This window comes from Falco rusticolus, chromosome 11, assembly GCF_015220075.1.
Source record: "Falco rusticolus isolate bFalRus1 chromosome 11, bFalRus1.pri, whole genome shotgun sequence".
NCBI lineage: Eukaryota > Metazoa > Chordata > Aves > Falconiformes > Falconidae > Falco > Falco rusticolus.
The window spans coordinates 13,862,616-13,877,485 of NC_051197.1; the positions used below are offsets into that span (position 1 = coordinate 13,862,616).

At 42.8% G+C, this 14,870-nt stretch overlaps 2 protein-coding genes across 20 annotated transcripts in view; one reads left to right on the forward strand and one right to left on the reverse strand.

Moving 5' to 3' along the window:
* NEXN (nexilin F-actin binding protein) overlaps positions 1 to 14,870 on the forward strand; it is a 26,923-nt gene continuing 12,053 nt past the window's right edge. For 2 of the 16 annotated variants that reach the window (XM_037404888.1, XM_037404891.1), the window contains exons 1-8: positions 1,020 to 1,197; positions 8,178 to 8,259; positions 9,298 to 9,489; positions 9,630 to 9,711; positions 9,798 to 9,946; positions 11,323 to 11,364; positions 12,479 to 12,673; positions 12,755 to 12,928. In XM_037404888.1, the coding sequence (XP_037260785.1) occupies positions 8,233 to 8,259; positions 9,298 to 9,489; positions 9,630 to 9,711; positions 9,798 to 9,946; positions 11,323 to 11,364; positions 12,479 to 12,673; positions 12,755 to 12,928 (861 nt within the window). In that variant the 5' untranslated portion in view covers positions 1,020 to 1,197; positions 8,178 to 8,232. Of the gene's footprint in view, positions 356 to 1,019; positions 1,198 to 1,754; positions 1,835 to 8,177; positions 8,260 to 8,643; positions 9,490 to 9,629; positions 9,712 to 9,797; positions 9,947 to 11,322; positions 11,365 to 12,478; positions 12,674 to 12,754; positions 12,929 to 14,870 lie in introns of those variants that run through there. The other 14 variants (XM_037404892.1, XM_037404898.1, XM_037404894.1 and 11 more) reach the window with 11 other exon arrangements.
* FUBP1 (far upstream element binding protein 1) overlaps positions 13,748 to 14,870 on the reverse strand; it is a 36,608-nt gene continuing 35,485 nt past the window's right edge. For all 4 annotated transcript variants that reach the window (XR_005106867.1, XR_005106865.1, XR_005106862.1 and 1 more), the window contains one exon: positions 13,748 to 14,650. Coding sequence is in view for 1 of the 4 variants with exons in the window: in XM_037404901.1 (XP_037260798.1) it covers positions 14,633 to 14,650 (18 nt within the window). In the remaining 3 variants the exon portion in view is untranslated. The remainder of the gene's footprint in view (positions 14,651 to 14,870) is intronic.

Here is a 14,870-nt window from a genome sequence, read left to right on the forward strand (position 1 = left end):
AGTCATGGAACGGGACTTTCTTTGTGGAGTAATGTAAATAATGAAATGGAGAACATGGCATCTAATCCTCACTGCCGCAGAAGTAAGGATGATGTGCCCGAGTTTGTTTGGTGTGTTCGCCTGCTGAAAACTGGTTTCTTACTAAGAGTCGCAAGCCCTCCCTTATCTGACATCTCACGCCTTTGCTTCAGAAGTACGAGTGCAGCTATTTTGAGGGTGGCACTGGGGGAAGGTTCCTGCGCTGCTCTTCAAAAGACAGACACGTTTTGTGCTTTAGGTTCCACGGCTGTCGTACAGATTTGCAAAGCCTGAGGTCGGCTGGAAGTTTGGCTCCAGCGTGGCAGGCATGCTACAGGTGAGATGGGCAGAGGCCGGCTGTGTGCCAGAGCCCCTGCAGCGGAAGGTGCGGGAAAGAATCCCGCTTTAGGCAGGAACGGGAATGTGTGCAGGTGTAATAAAAACATGTGTGAGGTTCCCAGGGAAAGGCGCTGCGTGCACCGAGCGCGCCCCGTCCCGCAGGTCTGGCGCTACCCGCATTCCTCCCCGCTCCTCAGCGAGCTGTCACAGCGCTATAATTAGCTGACTGCTCCGCACGTGCCATCGAGCGCCCCGGGACCGGGACGCTGCCGGTATAAAGCTCCCCGCGGCCAGGGCGCACCGGGGGCAGCTCCGACGGGTGAGTACGGGGCCGGTGGGCCTGGGGCCGCGGCCTCACGGCGGGCAGCCCGCAGCGGCGGGGGTGCGGGGCCCCGGCCTGCCGCCCGCACGGCCCCGGCCCGCCGCCCGCCCGCTCCCTGCGGCAGGGCCGGCGCGGCCGGCAGCCCGCTAGCCGGGGGGCGGCCGCCCTTCCCGGGTTATTTATAACTCCGCGGAGCCTCCAGCCCAAAATAAGCCGAGCGGCTGCCCGCGGGGGGGCCGGCGGCGCGGTCGGGCTGCGCCCCCCGCCGCGGCGAGGGGCCGGGCATGGCACGGCTGTGCTGGGCTGTGCCGGGCCGGGCTGTGCCGAGCCGCGGGGCCGGGCCGGGCCGGGCCAGCTGCCGCGGCGCGGGGCTCGCCTGGAATGCGGGCGCCGGCCGCGCGTCGCGACTTTTATGGAACTTGCAACGCCGGAGCGGCGGCCGCAGCCAAGGGGCGCTCCGCAGCCGCCAGCCCGCCCGGGGACCGCGCCGAGCCGCAGCGGCGGGGCAGCGCTCGCAGGTAAGAGCGGCCGCGCCGGGAGAGGCGCTCGGGCGGGCTCCCCTGCCGCCCACGGCCCGCCCCGGCCGCCCGCTCCCCCGGCCGCCGGCCCGCTGCCCACCCGCTCCTCCCGCCGCGGAGCCGCCCCCTCGCAGCCGCTTCCCCCCGGGGGTGGCCGGGCCGAGCGGCAGCCCGCGGGTCCGTCGGGAGGAGCAGCCCCCGCCGGCGGGGAGGCGGTGGGCGGCCGCCCAGCGCCTGGAGGGGCTGCCCGCAGCCCCGCGGAGGGGGCGAGCGAGGCTGGCAGCGGCCGCCGGCCGGGGCTGCCCCGGGGGCGGCGGGGCGGGAGCCTCTCACCGCCCGGGCCGCGGCTGCCGCCCGTGTCAGGGCCCGGTGGGACCCCCCCGGGCAGCGCCGGGGCCGGGGCGCGGCGTGTGCGGGGCCGTGGGGTCGCTGCCCCCGCACCCGCCGTGGTGGGCGGGTGGTGAAAGTTCCTTGCGGATCCCCCCGGCTCGGAACCACCCGCGCCCCGAGCCCGGCGTGTCGGGGCGCGTTACGGCTCCGCTCCGCCCTGCGGGGGCGGCTGTCAGGCGGCGTGGCCGGGGGAGACCCCGGGGCTCCGTGGCGGCTTACGGACCGCGTGTGGCCGCGTTTGCTGTAGGTAAATCAGAGCTGCTAACGCACCGAGCGCCTGCGGGAAACGCGGGTTCGGTGGAAGGCATTGCTGTGTCAAAATCCATCGGCAAGTAGCGGCGTGCTGGAAAACACGGTGCTCTTAACCGTAGATCTCAGGTCTTGAGAGATCTCTTGGCCTTCTCAGAAAAATGTCCGATGAAATGAAATTGTGCGATAATGACTAGCCTTACACGAGGGCCGAGTGTGTTAAGGAAGGTACAGAAGTGTGAGAGCATGCCTGGTGCGTGCAGGAGCTCGGTCTGGTGACATGGAAGCGCTGGGCCGGTGGTTTGAGGCATTAAGTGCCTTCTCCCATTGCTTTTGGAATATTTTAAATGAGTGGTTTCCTCAGTGAAAGAGGTCAGGCAACCTGTTGTTTACCGTACTTGGATATTCAGCTTTGAAACTCCTTTAGGAAGGCGCAGCGCCGCGGCGAGCCCTGGGGAAGGCACCTGTGGGCAAAGGCAGGAGAAGGCTCGCCGTGGTGGGTGAGGGCTCGGGAAGCAGCAGGAGTGACCCCTTGCTGTGCGCCGAAGGCTGCCATACCTGCTCGGGTGAAGGTGTCGCATGCGGATCTGGTTTTCATAGGCAGCAGCACTGCCAGCAGAGTAGGGTTGGTCAAGTGGAAGCAGCAGCTTGTCTTGGGGAAGCCGGGACACCGCTCCTCTGTGGCAGAGGCATGGCACGGGCACGGTGACCACCGCTGTGTCCAGCTTGAATTGACCATGAGGATGTCAGAGGAGAGGCAGATAGGCTGTGTCCTGTCATCGGGGAAGGGAAGAAACAAATTGTGGTAGTGCTTCATGTCCAGTAATCCCACTTTTCAGCACCCTGAGCTCTGAATCCTTCTCAGTGAAGTCAACAAGAGCTGAGCTCAAATCATACCGTTCCTCTTCAGCCGCTGTGACGCAGCGGAGGATGGAGGAACTATGGCATGGAGCAAAATCCACTGGTTTTTCTCTTGGGGACCTCGGTTCACAATTTACTGCCACCCATGATTAGAATCGGCATGTATCTTGGAACATGAAATCATGGGCCAGAAGATCTCAGCGGGGCTTCCCCCATCACTGAGCAGTCTCTCAGCCCCCCCTACGTTTGCTTTGGAGCCCAGGTACCCTATAACTACCTGAAGGGAGGAAGGAATTAACAAACAGACGTTTTCTACAGAGAAAGGTGATTGTATTTTTTTAACACAGCAGCCGGACTGCATGGCACAGTTGTGTTAAGAGTATTCATAGTTATAAAACCAGACATGGACAAAATCCTTTATAATAAGTATGTTTTTATAAATAACATCATATCTGCAAGGACTATCCTGCCGTAATGTGAGACTCAGTAAGTGCTGAAGTGCAGTAAATCAAAGATTGAGGAAAAGATTGTATATGAAATCGAGTTGTCTGGGTCAATTGTCAGTAAGCATTCTAGTCTTTAATTATAAAGACTTAATGAAAGAAATACAAGTGGGTAGAATTAGGGTTTTTATTTTTTATTTTACAAAACGTGAAGTTTAGACAGCTGGTGTTAGCTGTCATAGCTCATTAGCTTCAGTGGAGCTGGTGGTTTATGCCAGTTCAGGATCTCCCCTATGCACGATAATTTTAGTAGCTACTTCAGTATCTGTAATTTAGTACAACAACTGGCAGTGTCATTCCAGACGAGTTACAGTAAAGACATAAATTAAGAACATCGCTCTCTTTCCTCTCCTCTTTCCAGTTCTGTTTAATATTTTGCTAAATACTTCAGCGCTGTGGATGGCGTTTTTCGCTCCTAAGTGCTTTGGCTGCGAGTAGTGACTTTCCAGCCCTCTCAATATGGTTTTCTTATATAATGGAGTCTTTCCTGCGAGTACATCACAAAGAGGAGACAGATGGTAAACGTAACTTAGACTGTGCCGTCAAGGGCTTATTTATAACTCACAGTAGCCGCAGGACAGCAGGGGGGCCTCCCAAAAGGAGCAATTGCAGGGGAACTAGGCTCTTGTTTAAAGTCCTGGCTTCGTACTCCTGTTGTAAAGAGTGGGATTCAGTTCAGGAAAATGCTGGTGCTTTTCGGTGTCTGGATGTTAATCACGCCGCTGAAGATCAAAAACTTCTGTGTTTTCTAATGAAGGGGATTTTTATTTATGGGAGGTTGGGTTTTTTGTGTTTTGGTTTTTTTTTTTAAATTTGGTTAAAGCTGTACAACATTTTTTGATCAGTTGAGGACTCTGACCTCCTTTCAGAAATGGAAATTAATTATATTTAAGGGAGTGGATTTGGGGACTTGTGAGCCATCAAACCACCTGTGTCCCCTTGATGGCTTTTTTTGTTCACTTTGATTATTTTGCCTAAAGTAAGGTTTTAGGGAGTCTGCATGAGAAGTTGAAAAAGTGCTGTGATTGTAACAGATCAAGAAATATCAGAGGTGATAGCTTTCCCATTTACAGCGAACAAATAAGAGGCTTGAAAACAGTTGCTTTTTTTTTTTCTTTACAGAGTATTTCTAATCTATTGCCTAGTTGTCTGCGCATTATTGGTTTTGTATTAAAATTTCACTTGAAACTTCTGAGTTTCTGTTTTAGAGCAGGTCAAGTCACACTGCAGTAACAGCATTTTCTCTTCCATTCAATTACAGAGATAGGACAATGATCAAAGGATGGAGGTTAATTTTCTCTACTAGGCAAAATCTCAGTGAAGACCTCCTTTGAAAGGGGAACTGCTGTCTAGTATTGTCAATATAAACATAATAACACCAGACTAACATTTCCTGAGATATTTCATTTAATCATAGGAAAGATAAAATGTGGGGGGAAAAAAAAAAACCAACAAAAAACCCTAGCTTGTGTTGTCAGGTGAATGTTAGAGTGACGAGACTGGGTAGGCAAAGGAAAGCCTAGGGACAAGCTGAACTCCTTTTCTGATCATGGTTATGTTCAAAATATAATCTGTGATTTTTCTGGGTAGGAGGCTTCGATGGGGAGCTCTTGCAGCTTTTCCTGAGATATGTTGGTCTCAGGAAATAAAAGATGAGACTGAATCTTACGATTGGACAGCTTCATAATAGGAGGACAAATCTCTTATGAAGTACAAACACAGGTAGACTCCTGTGGCCTCAAAGAATAAGCATTGCTTGTATTAGATACACTCTGTGGGGAAATTCTTACTACAAAGCAAGAAAAAAAATATACACACGCAGAACTTAAAAATACAGCTAGTTCATCTCAAAAGGGAATTAGAAGGTCGAGGTTTCTTGGGTTGATGAATTGATTACCACATACTTTGTGCAAAGCTGTCAGCAGATAATGAAGGCACTGTTCGTCCATGATTTGTAGGTGTCGGGACTTCTTGACTTTGCCACTTTGGTTGTCTCGGCAACAATGCATTAACTGCATGGGTCCTCTCCTAATAATAAGGTAGACAGAAAGGAGCTTCAGTCTGCTTCGCCGTTGCTGAAGCAGTGGTCACTGCCTCACAGAGCCAAGCCAGAACTCAAGGAGTACATCTTTTTTTTTTCTTTTTTTTTTTGTCTTAAAGATTCTGGTTGTCTGTATTGGAAATGACTTATCTGCCTTAGGGAGTGCCTGAGGCAGAGTCCTGCTGCTGTTCCTGCTCAAGGTTTAAGAGAGGGAAGAAGGTGCAAACATGGGTGGTATCGTGTTTAGTAATGCCCTACCACTTTATAGCCATATCTCTTAGCATCAAAGGTGGAGGTAGGATGACTTGCAGATGCAAAATGTCTTACAGCCAGCTGGCTAACCTTCAAGCATACTAAGAGCTGGTGATGCCAAGTAACTGGAAAGTAGCCTACACCTAATAGCACATCTGGCAGTATTCCAAATGGCGGAAATATATCTGCCATCTTGAAGGCCCACAGCCTGATGGACTGGCACATTTTTGGAAGTTCAGACAGGAGGAATTTGCAAAGAAAATTTCTTCCAACATTTCTACTTTTGAAGAAAATTTCAGGTTTGGTACGTGAGGGTAGGTCTCGCTGCTGTCAGCAATCTTAGTGACACTGTCAAGGGGCTCAGGTAGTTGGAGCGATTAGAAAGGTTCAAGATGAAGTTGACCCAAGAGCTCGAAAGCTACATTGTGTTTCTCAGACTTGTGAACATAATCTTCTTCAATTAATTGTGCATAATAAGCAATTCAGACTTTGGAATACTCTGTTTTCAAGTGACGTTTAGATGAAGCTGTATCAATAGGGTATGTTGCTGTAGTGAAGCTTTGCAGTAACCTTCACTTGAGGTGTTCAGGTGAAGTGGAATTCCTTGTGAAAGATTATCTTTGGGACTTACTTTTCTGCTCCAGCCCTGTATAAAGGCTAGAAGGTCTGTGTGTCCCAGGCTGCTTCACTGCATGGATCGTACCAATGCACGAACGTTCCTTTGTTTTCTGATGGGTTCATGCAGTAAACCTTTTATTTAGCTTCCGTATTTTAAGCACAAGGCTAAAGGCTATCAGCCACAAGTAGGGAAGAAGTAATTGAAAAAGCAGAGTATGCTTCATCATCAGATGCCAGAGAAGAACTTCTCTAAGGCCCCACTTAGAAAAATGAGGAAGTCAAAAGATTTTGACTAGTTTAAAGGTTATACCAACCGCAGCAGGGATTTTACTTACATGTGTGACATCAGCTAAAGCTTACAAAGACGTGCAAACCCGACTACACAACACACAGATGCGTATTAAAGTGTATAAGGACCGTGAGACCACAAGAACGCTCGTGGAGTTATCTGCCTTTCTAGACACAACAGAATTTTAACATGCTAATCTGGAACAGTCTAAATAGGAACCAACACTTGGTAATTTTATGTTCGTGTATTCACAAGTGAGAAACTGCAGTGCCTTGGATTCCCGTCAGTCTACAAATGAGGTATTTGTGAACTCTGACTGGAGGGGTGGGATGGCTTTCCATACTCATTTGTTGAAAAGGAACACCCAAGTGTTCCTCAGAACATCTCTGTTGAAATCTGAATTTGAAGAGTTTGGGTTTTGTCAATTGGGACAGGGATCAGTAGCTAAATGCTGTTTTTGTGTGTTGTGGCTGTTTTCATTCAGAAGAACATCCCAAGATACCTCAGAACCTCATTCAATCTGTGTAGCTATGGCAGCACCAGTGAGCGCTGATGACATTGGTGTGTTTTTGAAGGGCTTATATGAAAACAACTCATAATGTTCATTACTTTTAATGCCACACAAAAATTCCTGTGTAATCTGTTTGCAATTAAGAATTGGAGAACTTAACTTCCCATGTCAGGAAATGCTCTGGCTTCAGTTCCTTTAAACCGGGAGTGAGAAGTCCCCCCCAGCAGTACGCTGCCTTCCCAGCCGTTTTGCTTTGAGCCTGCGAGTCCATGTGTTCGCACCGCGTTTGGCACACTGATGTCTTAGGCTTGCCTGGGGCTCGGCACTGGTACGGTCCCCGCAGCCGTGGCGCTGGAGCTGTGTCACGGTTTCCTTCCTCCCACAAGCTCGGACAGACCTGATGATTTAAAAAAAATAGGTGGGGTGGGGGGAGGAAAAGGCTTGCCCTGAACTTGAAGCGCTTTTTCCATTAGGTTCCTAATAAGGACAGTGTAATATAAAATCTGTAACATTTTTCCCTGGAAAAATGCGGTGCAATTTCCAGCACAAAATTAAATGATATAAATACTTTCTCCAAGGTGTATGTGGCTTACCTGACTCATTTCATAGGTTTTAGCACTAGTTTTTCCTAGAATAGCCCATGGAGAAAGGAAGGCGTTATTTTTTATTCCTGTCTTGGCTGAGGAGCTGAGGGAGCTGCCGGCCCGGCTGAGGCTGGGGGGGACATTCGCCCAGGGAGGGGGTCTGGGGACAGGCAGGTGGGTCCCCCCGCCATGGGGCTGCTCCCCTGCCAGCCGCATGAAGGCGAAGCGGTGTCTGTGGGGGGCTGGGCAAACTTCATGGAACCTGAGCTGATGGCTCTCACCTGGGGCTGGGGCGGCAGAGGGCACTTGGCCTTCTGCTGTCCTGAGCGTGGAGGAGAGCAGCTTCACAACGCACCCGCCAGGGCAGCCCGAGCTTGGCTCCAAGGGTGGGTGTTGGTTTGTTGTTTTTTGTTTTTTGTTTTTTTTTTTTTTTTCAAATGGAAATTAAAACCCAATATCTCGGACTATATAGAGAAGTTATGAGCATGAATAGTGAATCATAAGCTTGTTCTTTTAATTACTGTTGCATACTTAGAACCTATTCATGTCTTCAAAAGCCTCAAAGGACCAAATGAAAATGTGATATATCAATTTCAGCTGTTGCAAACTTATTTGCGGGACGATGGTTAAAGCATCATTTAAAAGGAAAAGAAAGGAATATAACTACAACTGTTTCTTTCAGGTAGAAACTGAAAGCAATCTTAACATACCAGGTGCAGAGCACAATACAGTAAGCCATGAATGACATTGCACAGAAAACTGAGGTATGTACCAATTTTAAAGTAATTAATGTAGTAATTTACAACTGATGCTTGCAAAAAGTAATTACAAACAATTGCAAGAGACAAAAAATTATATCGGAAGTCTGCTGGTATTGCTGTTGTTTTAAGGCAACGAAAGTGTGTGTGTGGGGAAACTCAGGGCAACATTCACTTCTAATTCTCAAATGTAAACACTGGGCTACTTCAAATATTTCTTCTACATAGATTCACTTGGCACAAGAACAAAAGCAGGAACAAACCCTATTGGTTTAGGTGGGAAATGTGAAACATGCGATGTTTTCAGCCAGTTTTTAGCATTACTGTACTGGGAGCATTCCTCTAGTCATTACAGTAAAAAGAGAGAGAACTTCACAGTAGTTCTGAAAAGTGGGAACTTTTATTAGTTCAGACCCACGCAGGGTCAGGCATCGGCAAAGTGTCTGTGATCTTCACGTTTTACAACATAAAATCACTGGACTTCTGAGTTTCTCTAAACACTAAAGTAGTATACAGTGCATTGGAAGTTTTAAATGAACAAATAATACTATTTTTTATTTAAAAAAACATACATGGCTGTAGAAGGTTGCAGAGGAAAGCATACCTATTGTGTTATAGGTCTATGTCTTTATATCTATTTTAAATGTTAGGGGCTATGTTAGAGAGGCTCTTTGGTGACTGCTTATGATTGAAAGCAACGATATAAATCTGTGCCTAATTTTTAAAGCCCTAATAATTGAAAATGTATATTCACATAGTTCATATACTTAGTTATGTAGCTATTCATTACAATTGCTTATAGCCTATGTTTAATACAATGCTAAATGTTGTTAGATATATTATTTATTATTAGTTGATTATTTGTTATTAGTTGTTAACAAATACAATGACGCTTAATTGATGATGGTTAGTGACACAAAGTTCATAATCTTAAATGCATTTCTCTTTTATGTTCTTGCATTCTTTCTAATCCATCAGAATGTTTCTGTCCACCTGTTTCAACTTTCTTTTTCTTATCTTCATTTCTTCTATATCTTCACCAAGATTCTGCTTTCTTCATCTAAACCCGTCCAAAAATCCTATGTGCCCAAGCTTCACAAGGGCGATGTAAAGGATAAATTTGAAGCTATGCAGAAAGCAAGGGAAGAAAGAAATCAAAGGAGATCTAGAGATGAAAAGCAAAGAAGAAAAGAACAATATGTTAGAGAGAGAGAATGGAACAGGAGAAAGCAGGAGGTTATTTTCTTTGCAAATATTTTGTGTTATTTAATATTCAATATTGTATGTGAAAACCTTTTCACATTATTTTAAGACAGTAATATTGCAATTTTATTTAAGTTATAAAGACTGTTTACTTTCTGTGTTTCATCAACTAGATGAAAGAACTCCTTGGATCTGATGAAGATGATGATGCAAAATTATCTAAAATAGAAAAAGGTTATGTTCCAAAGCTAATAGGTAAGAGGGCCCTGATTTTAAAGTCCACATAATTCACTAGGTAAGTATTAGATGTACCTACTGAACCGTGTGTTTCATCTCCACAGGAACCGTTAAAGGCAAGTTTGCAGAAATGGAGAAGCAAAGGCAAGAAGAAGAAAGAAAAAGAATGGAAGAAGAAAGAAAGCGCAGAATTGAACAAGATATGATTGAGAAAAGAAAAATTCAAAGGGAATTAGCAAAAAAAGCACAGGAGGTATGTTCACAACAATCAGGATACAGTTATAAACAACACAAGAAAAAAGTTTTGCATTGATCAGAAAAGATTCAATCTTAAGATTTCTGATGGTAGTGATTTACATGAGATGTGCAATCGGTGGAAGTGGGGAATAATATTCAGAGAATGTTTGTCTTCAGTTCTTTTCAGTAACAATTTTTTTCAAGCACTAAACTTGAGTTACAGATGAAACCAGGCAGGCATAAAGCTGGTAGGAATATGAATCTGGCACAAACTGTGGTGTCATATGCATGCAAGAGTTCACAGAATTTACTAAAATAATTTGAAAATGTTTGTTATATTTTACCAACCTTTATTTTAGACAATTTTTGCCTACACGTTAGTAAATACAGTTCAGTGATACATGAACTAAGTCAAGCAAAAGCAATTAAGAAAATGCCATTGGCAGGCAAAATTAACTAGATACTAATGCAGTAAAAATCATAAATCATGAAGCTACAGATCACGTTTTATTCCTTTGCCACTTTGTGACTCTTTTATTACATACATATATATATATATATATATATATATATAAACAAACAGACTCCAACTTTTGTTGATGCCAGTAAAGCAAATTCTGTCTTTCATAGAATTTTACATTGAGGTATCACATTTAATTCCCTTTCTGAGTTTTCATCAGTGCTGCAAATACTGCAGTGAGAGTGAACATCTAAACGATAGACAGAACAACATGCGAAATTTTATTTAACCAAAAGATAGTAGTAATTACTTTAGGTTTTTTTTTGTTATAAGAAAAAAACACCCGGTGCAATAGGAGTCAGTTTTCAACAATGACTAGGATACTATTTTCTACTAAGACTCTTAACATTGTTAAAACTGTACTTTTAACTGGGAATGTATCTAGTAATATTTAATGTACTCTGAAAGGCAGAAGTACGTATGATGTAGAATTTTTGAAAGTACGTTTGTTTTAGACAGTAACATATAAAGACACCATATGAAGCAAATACAGTAATGGGCTTTTTGCAGTAGTTGCGGGGAAGACTATGTCACTTGAATCAGAAATAACCGATGAGCTTGCTTTAGCTTTTTCCTTTTTACACAGTTCTGGAATACTTAAATGAAGAATGGACATCTTAAGTACTCAGTTCATCACTGAAATGTTAAGAATGCTTTAGCATACTTTTTGTATGATGTTTTATGTTACATTCCCTCTTCCTCAACAAGGTAACCTATCTGAAGTATTACAACAAAGGCTCAATCATTATCATCTCCATGAATTTAAGTGCTACGTACATATCACCGATACAAAAAGAATTTCCAGTTCTATGTTTGCAAATCTAAGGCAAAGAGCTAAAGTAATGTAATCATATGAAATTCTCATTTAATAGATTGATGACTTTAACAATACGGGAACTGAATCAGCAGCTGAGGTAATCAGATTTTTTTAAAGAAATGTTCACCTACACTTTTATTCACTTTGTTTTATGGTTGTAATTTGGGCTGGGAAAATGGCACACAAATGCACAATTAAAATTCAACCAAGGAGCTAACACATTTTTAAGGTATACAGAACTGTATGTCTGTACTTGAAGTCAATTTATGTAAGTTTGAAATAGTCTGCACTGTGAATACTTTGTGGTTAGTTAAAAACACCTAAAATATAAATATCGAAAGCCACCAGAATGATTTGAGGTATACTGGCAATGATACTCTTAAGTCTTCTGGCTTTGGAAAGCATCATCTTAAAAGCTCTTTGCCTTAAAGTTGAAATTAAAAGGCGATTCTATGAATATACAGATGTTTGAACTCCTTACTCAGTTAAATTTTTTTTGACTAATTTACCATACGGGTTTGGATTTTAAGTCTTGCAAATAAATGTTTAATTTCAAAAAGCTAGACCCAAAGGTCCTATTGTCTTTCACTAACACAAGAAAATCACATTCTTAGTACTGTTTTGGAAAGGAAAAAAAACCCTACCCACCCCAAAAACCATTAGTTTTAAGTTCTTTGAAAGTATCCCTGATAATCATGGTATGTTGTGAAGAAACTCAGGTAGAAGATATTTTGGCAAGCAAAGTGTGCTTTGAAGCAGCAACATCCTTCAAAAAAATTACTCTGCCTGACAAATTACATATTGCTGTCTAGAACTACTAGCTTACTCCAGCAACAGTATATCCTTTATGTAATAAATATAAGACTGGAAGTAGAGTGTGGCTACAATTGCTATGTGTTGAAAATTTCACCTGCTCTTCTCCAAACCATGAATATTTACTATTAACAGTTAATGAAAATATGTAAAGGAATTAAGGAGTTTGCCAGTAGTTATGTTTAAAATATCATTCAGTCTTGATGCTCTTCAGATACTAGAAGAAAAATTTTGACTGCCACAGGTTTATTCTTGTGGTTAATACTCAATACAAGTAATTTTTTTGGAAGCTTTGGTGCACACAGGTAAAACAAAAATTTCATTAAGAAATTAGTTTAATGTAGAACTCTGTATTTTCAATTTGTATTATGAAAATATAATAAATTATTTTTGGACAGGAAGGGGATGATTCTCTGCTAGTTACAGTAGTGCCTGTAAAACCCACCAAAACACCTGGGAAGATGAAAATAAACTTTGAGAACACAGGAAAGGAGAGAGCTGAACAAAGACAGAGACAGGATGAAGAAATGAAGCTAAAATATGAGGAACAAAACCAATTCCTTAAGGAAACCAAGGGCCTTTCATTTGTCAAGGTAAACCAAGGTAAATCTAAAAATACCTAAGAAATAAGTACCTATTATTTAAGATGTAAGTATTTCACTTCTCTTACACAGGGTGAAAATGAAGACAAGGAAACCCAAGAGCCTCTGTCTCCTGGTAAGCTGAAAGTTACATTTGAAGAACTTGAAAGACAAAGACAGGAAAATCAAAGGCGGCAAGCAGAGGAAGAAGCAAGGCAGCGTTTAGAAGAGGAAAAGCGTGCCTTCGAAGAAGCTAGACAGCAAATGGTAAATACATGTTCTGTTCATATTTTAACATAGGATATACTTTTCTAGTCTTCCCTGTATCTGATTCTTCTCTTAATCCTTAAGTATATTTTCAAGCTGTTAAAAGTCTGAAAATTACTTTTGAAATATTTATTTTTGATCTTACCTCAAACTTAGTAACCACACTGGCATAATGCTTTAGACATTCTTTCGGTAAAACCAGGAAATGTATGTTTTTTAAATTTGCCAGCAATCTTAGCAGATTTTATATCTACACTTTGTAGTAACTTAAGCTCTACGTTGTCAAGAAGATAATTAGTTGTCTTGTTTTGTTCTTAAGTAGTGCTTCAGATGTTTCAGTAACCAGTTTTTGATGAAAACATTCTGTAGTATTAGAATGCTATTTCTTATTCCTGTATTTACTTATAAATATGATAGATAAATACATCAATTAGAACTTTCCTCTTAAGAAGAAAGGGAAAAAAAGACGGGTCAGCTCTCTTGTATGTACTGGCATAAGACAACAATACACTAGAAATTATTAGATTAAGCACCAAATTGTGAGTAATATAGCTCACAATTCCTGCTTTACATTACTCGCAAAACTGCCTCCATATGTGTTCTTTATCATAAACCAGACAGATTAACCATAAACAGACCTCACTATAGTTTGTTCTTTGGTCATAATAAAGGAATTATATGCTTCGTATTCACATAGTTTTACATTTCCTTACTTTACCATACTCCGTTTGCAAAAGCATTTTTTAAGTTCTGCATTTAAATATCTTTTCCCTGTACAATCATGATCATTAGGACTTGCTAATTCACATACAAAGATGATTAACGAGAAATGAGGTTTTAATCTTTCATGAAATATCTTAAAACATTATTTCTAGGAATTTGCTAACTTAAGAGTATAATTACGAATGAACATTCTTGGATAAACAGCTCAAGATGACTATATTTCAAAACCATTCAAGAAACTTACATTCTCCAGGAAAAAAACCCATAGAATCTCCAGAAAACTGAAACACTGAAATTACCAACTGATCCAGATTGTGAGGGTTCTAGGTTTAGGCAGTTACCCAAACCGTAGTTTACTCCTCCACCTGCACCTCCAATAAACCACTTAACCTTTCCACACAGTAACATTTGGTATTTATTTGGGCAGGGGCTACTAGTGAAGGAGAAGAGGGAAGAAAATGGAGAGAGGACTTCACAAAGTCATTAGCCGTTCTAACTGAAGTTTTGTTAACATTTCCCACCCTTACATATATGCATTTATTAACCCAGTAATATACAGTAATTTACAAATTCTCTACTTCAAAAGACGCTTTCTAACATGCACTTTCATCTGGTATCAGTGATTGTTGAAATCTGACGTCCAAAGTTTTCTTAAAAGAGTTCAGCAGTTAATTTCCTTCAATTCTTTCTTTCTTCCCTTATGAATTTCAAGTAAAAGATTTCTGTAATTCCCTTAACTGGCTACCCTGCGTAACAGTCCCAGGGCTGCCTGCAGTATACAGAAACCTGGATTATCAGTACTCTGAGAGTTACCAGTCCATTTCCTCCATTAACAAATAAAGTACTCAGAGGTGCCTTCTGAAGATGGCTCATTCTTTTGTTCTTGATTGCAGTTTGCAAACCACAGGCTTCTCTTAGCAGGTAAGTGCTCACTGGAGACAAGCAATAGTGAAGAGATCAGAGTATCTCAATTCCCTTTCTTCAGTGATGATTAAATGTCTAAAAAGAAAAGAAAAACAAAAATCTCAGTCTGGAGTAGTAACAAAATGTTAATTGATTTAGTTTTGCTATAAAACTCTACAGCATTTTTTTAACTAGCCAGTGTATCGTTAAAAACAATTTATATGCAAACAAAAAGACTTGATGGTATAAAGGTCTATGAAAATGACGTAAAGAAGGTGAATAGGGAGTGGTTTACAGTAAATGATCCAACCCTGAG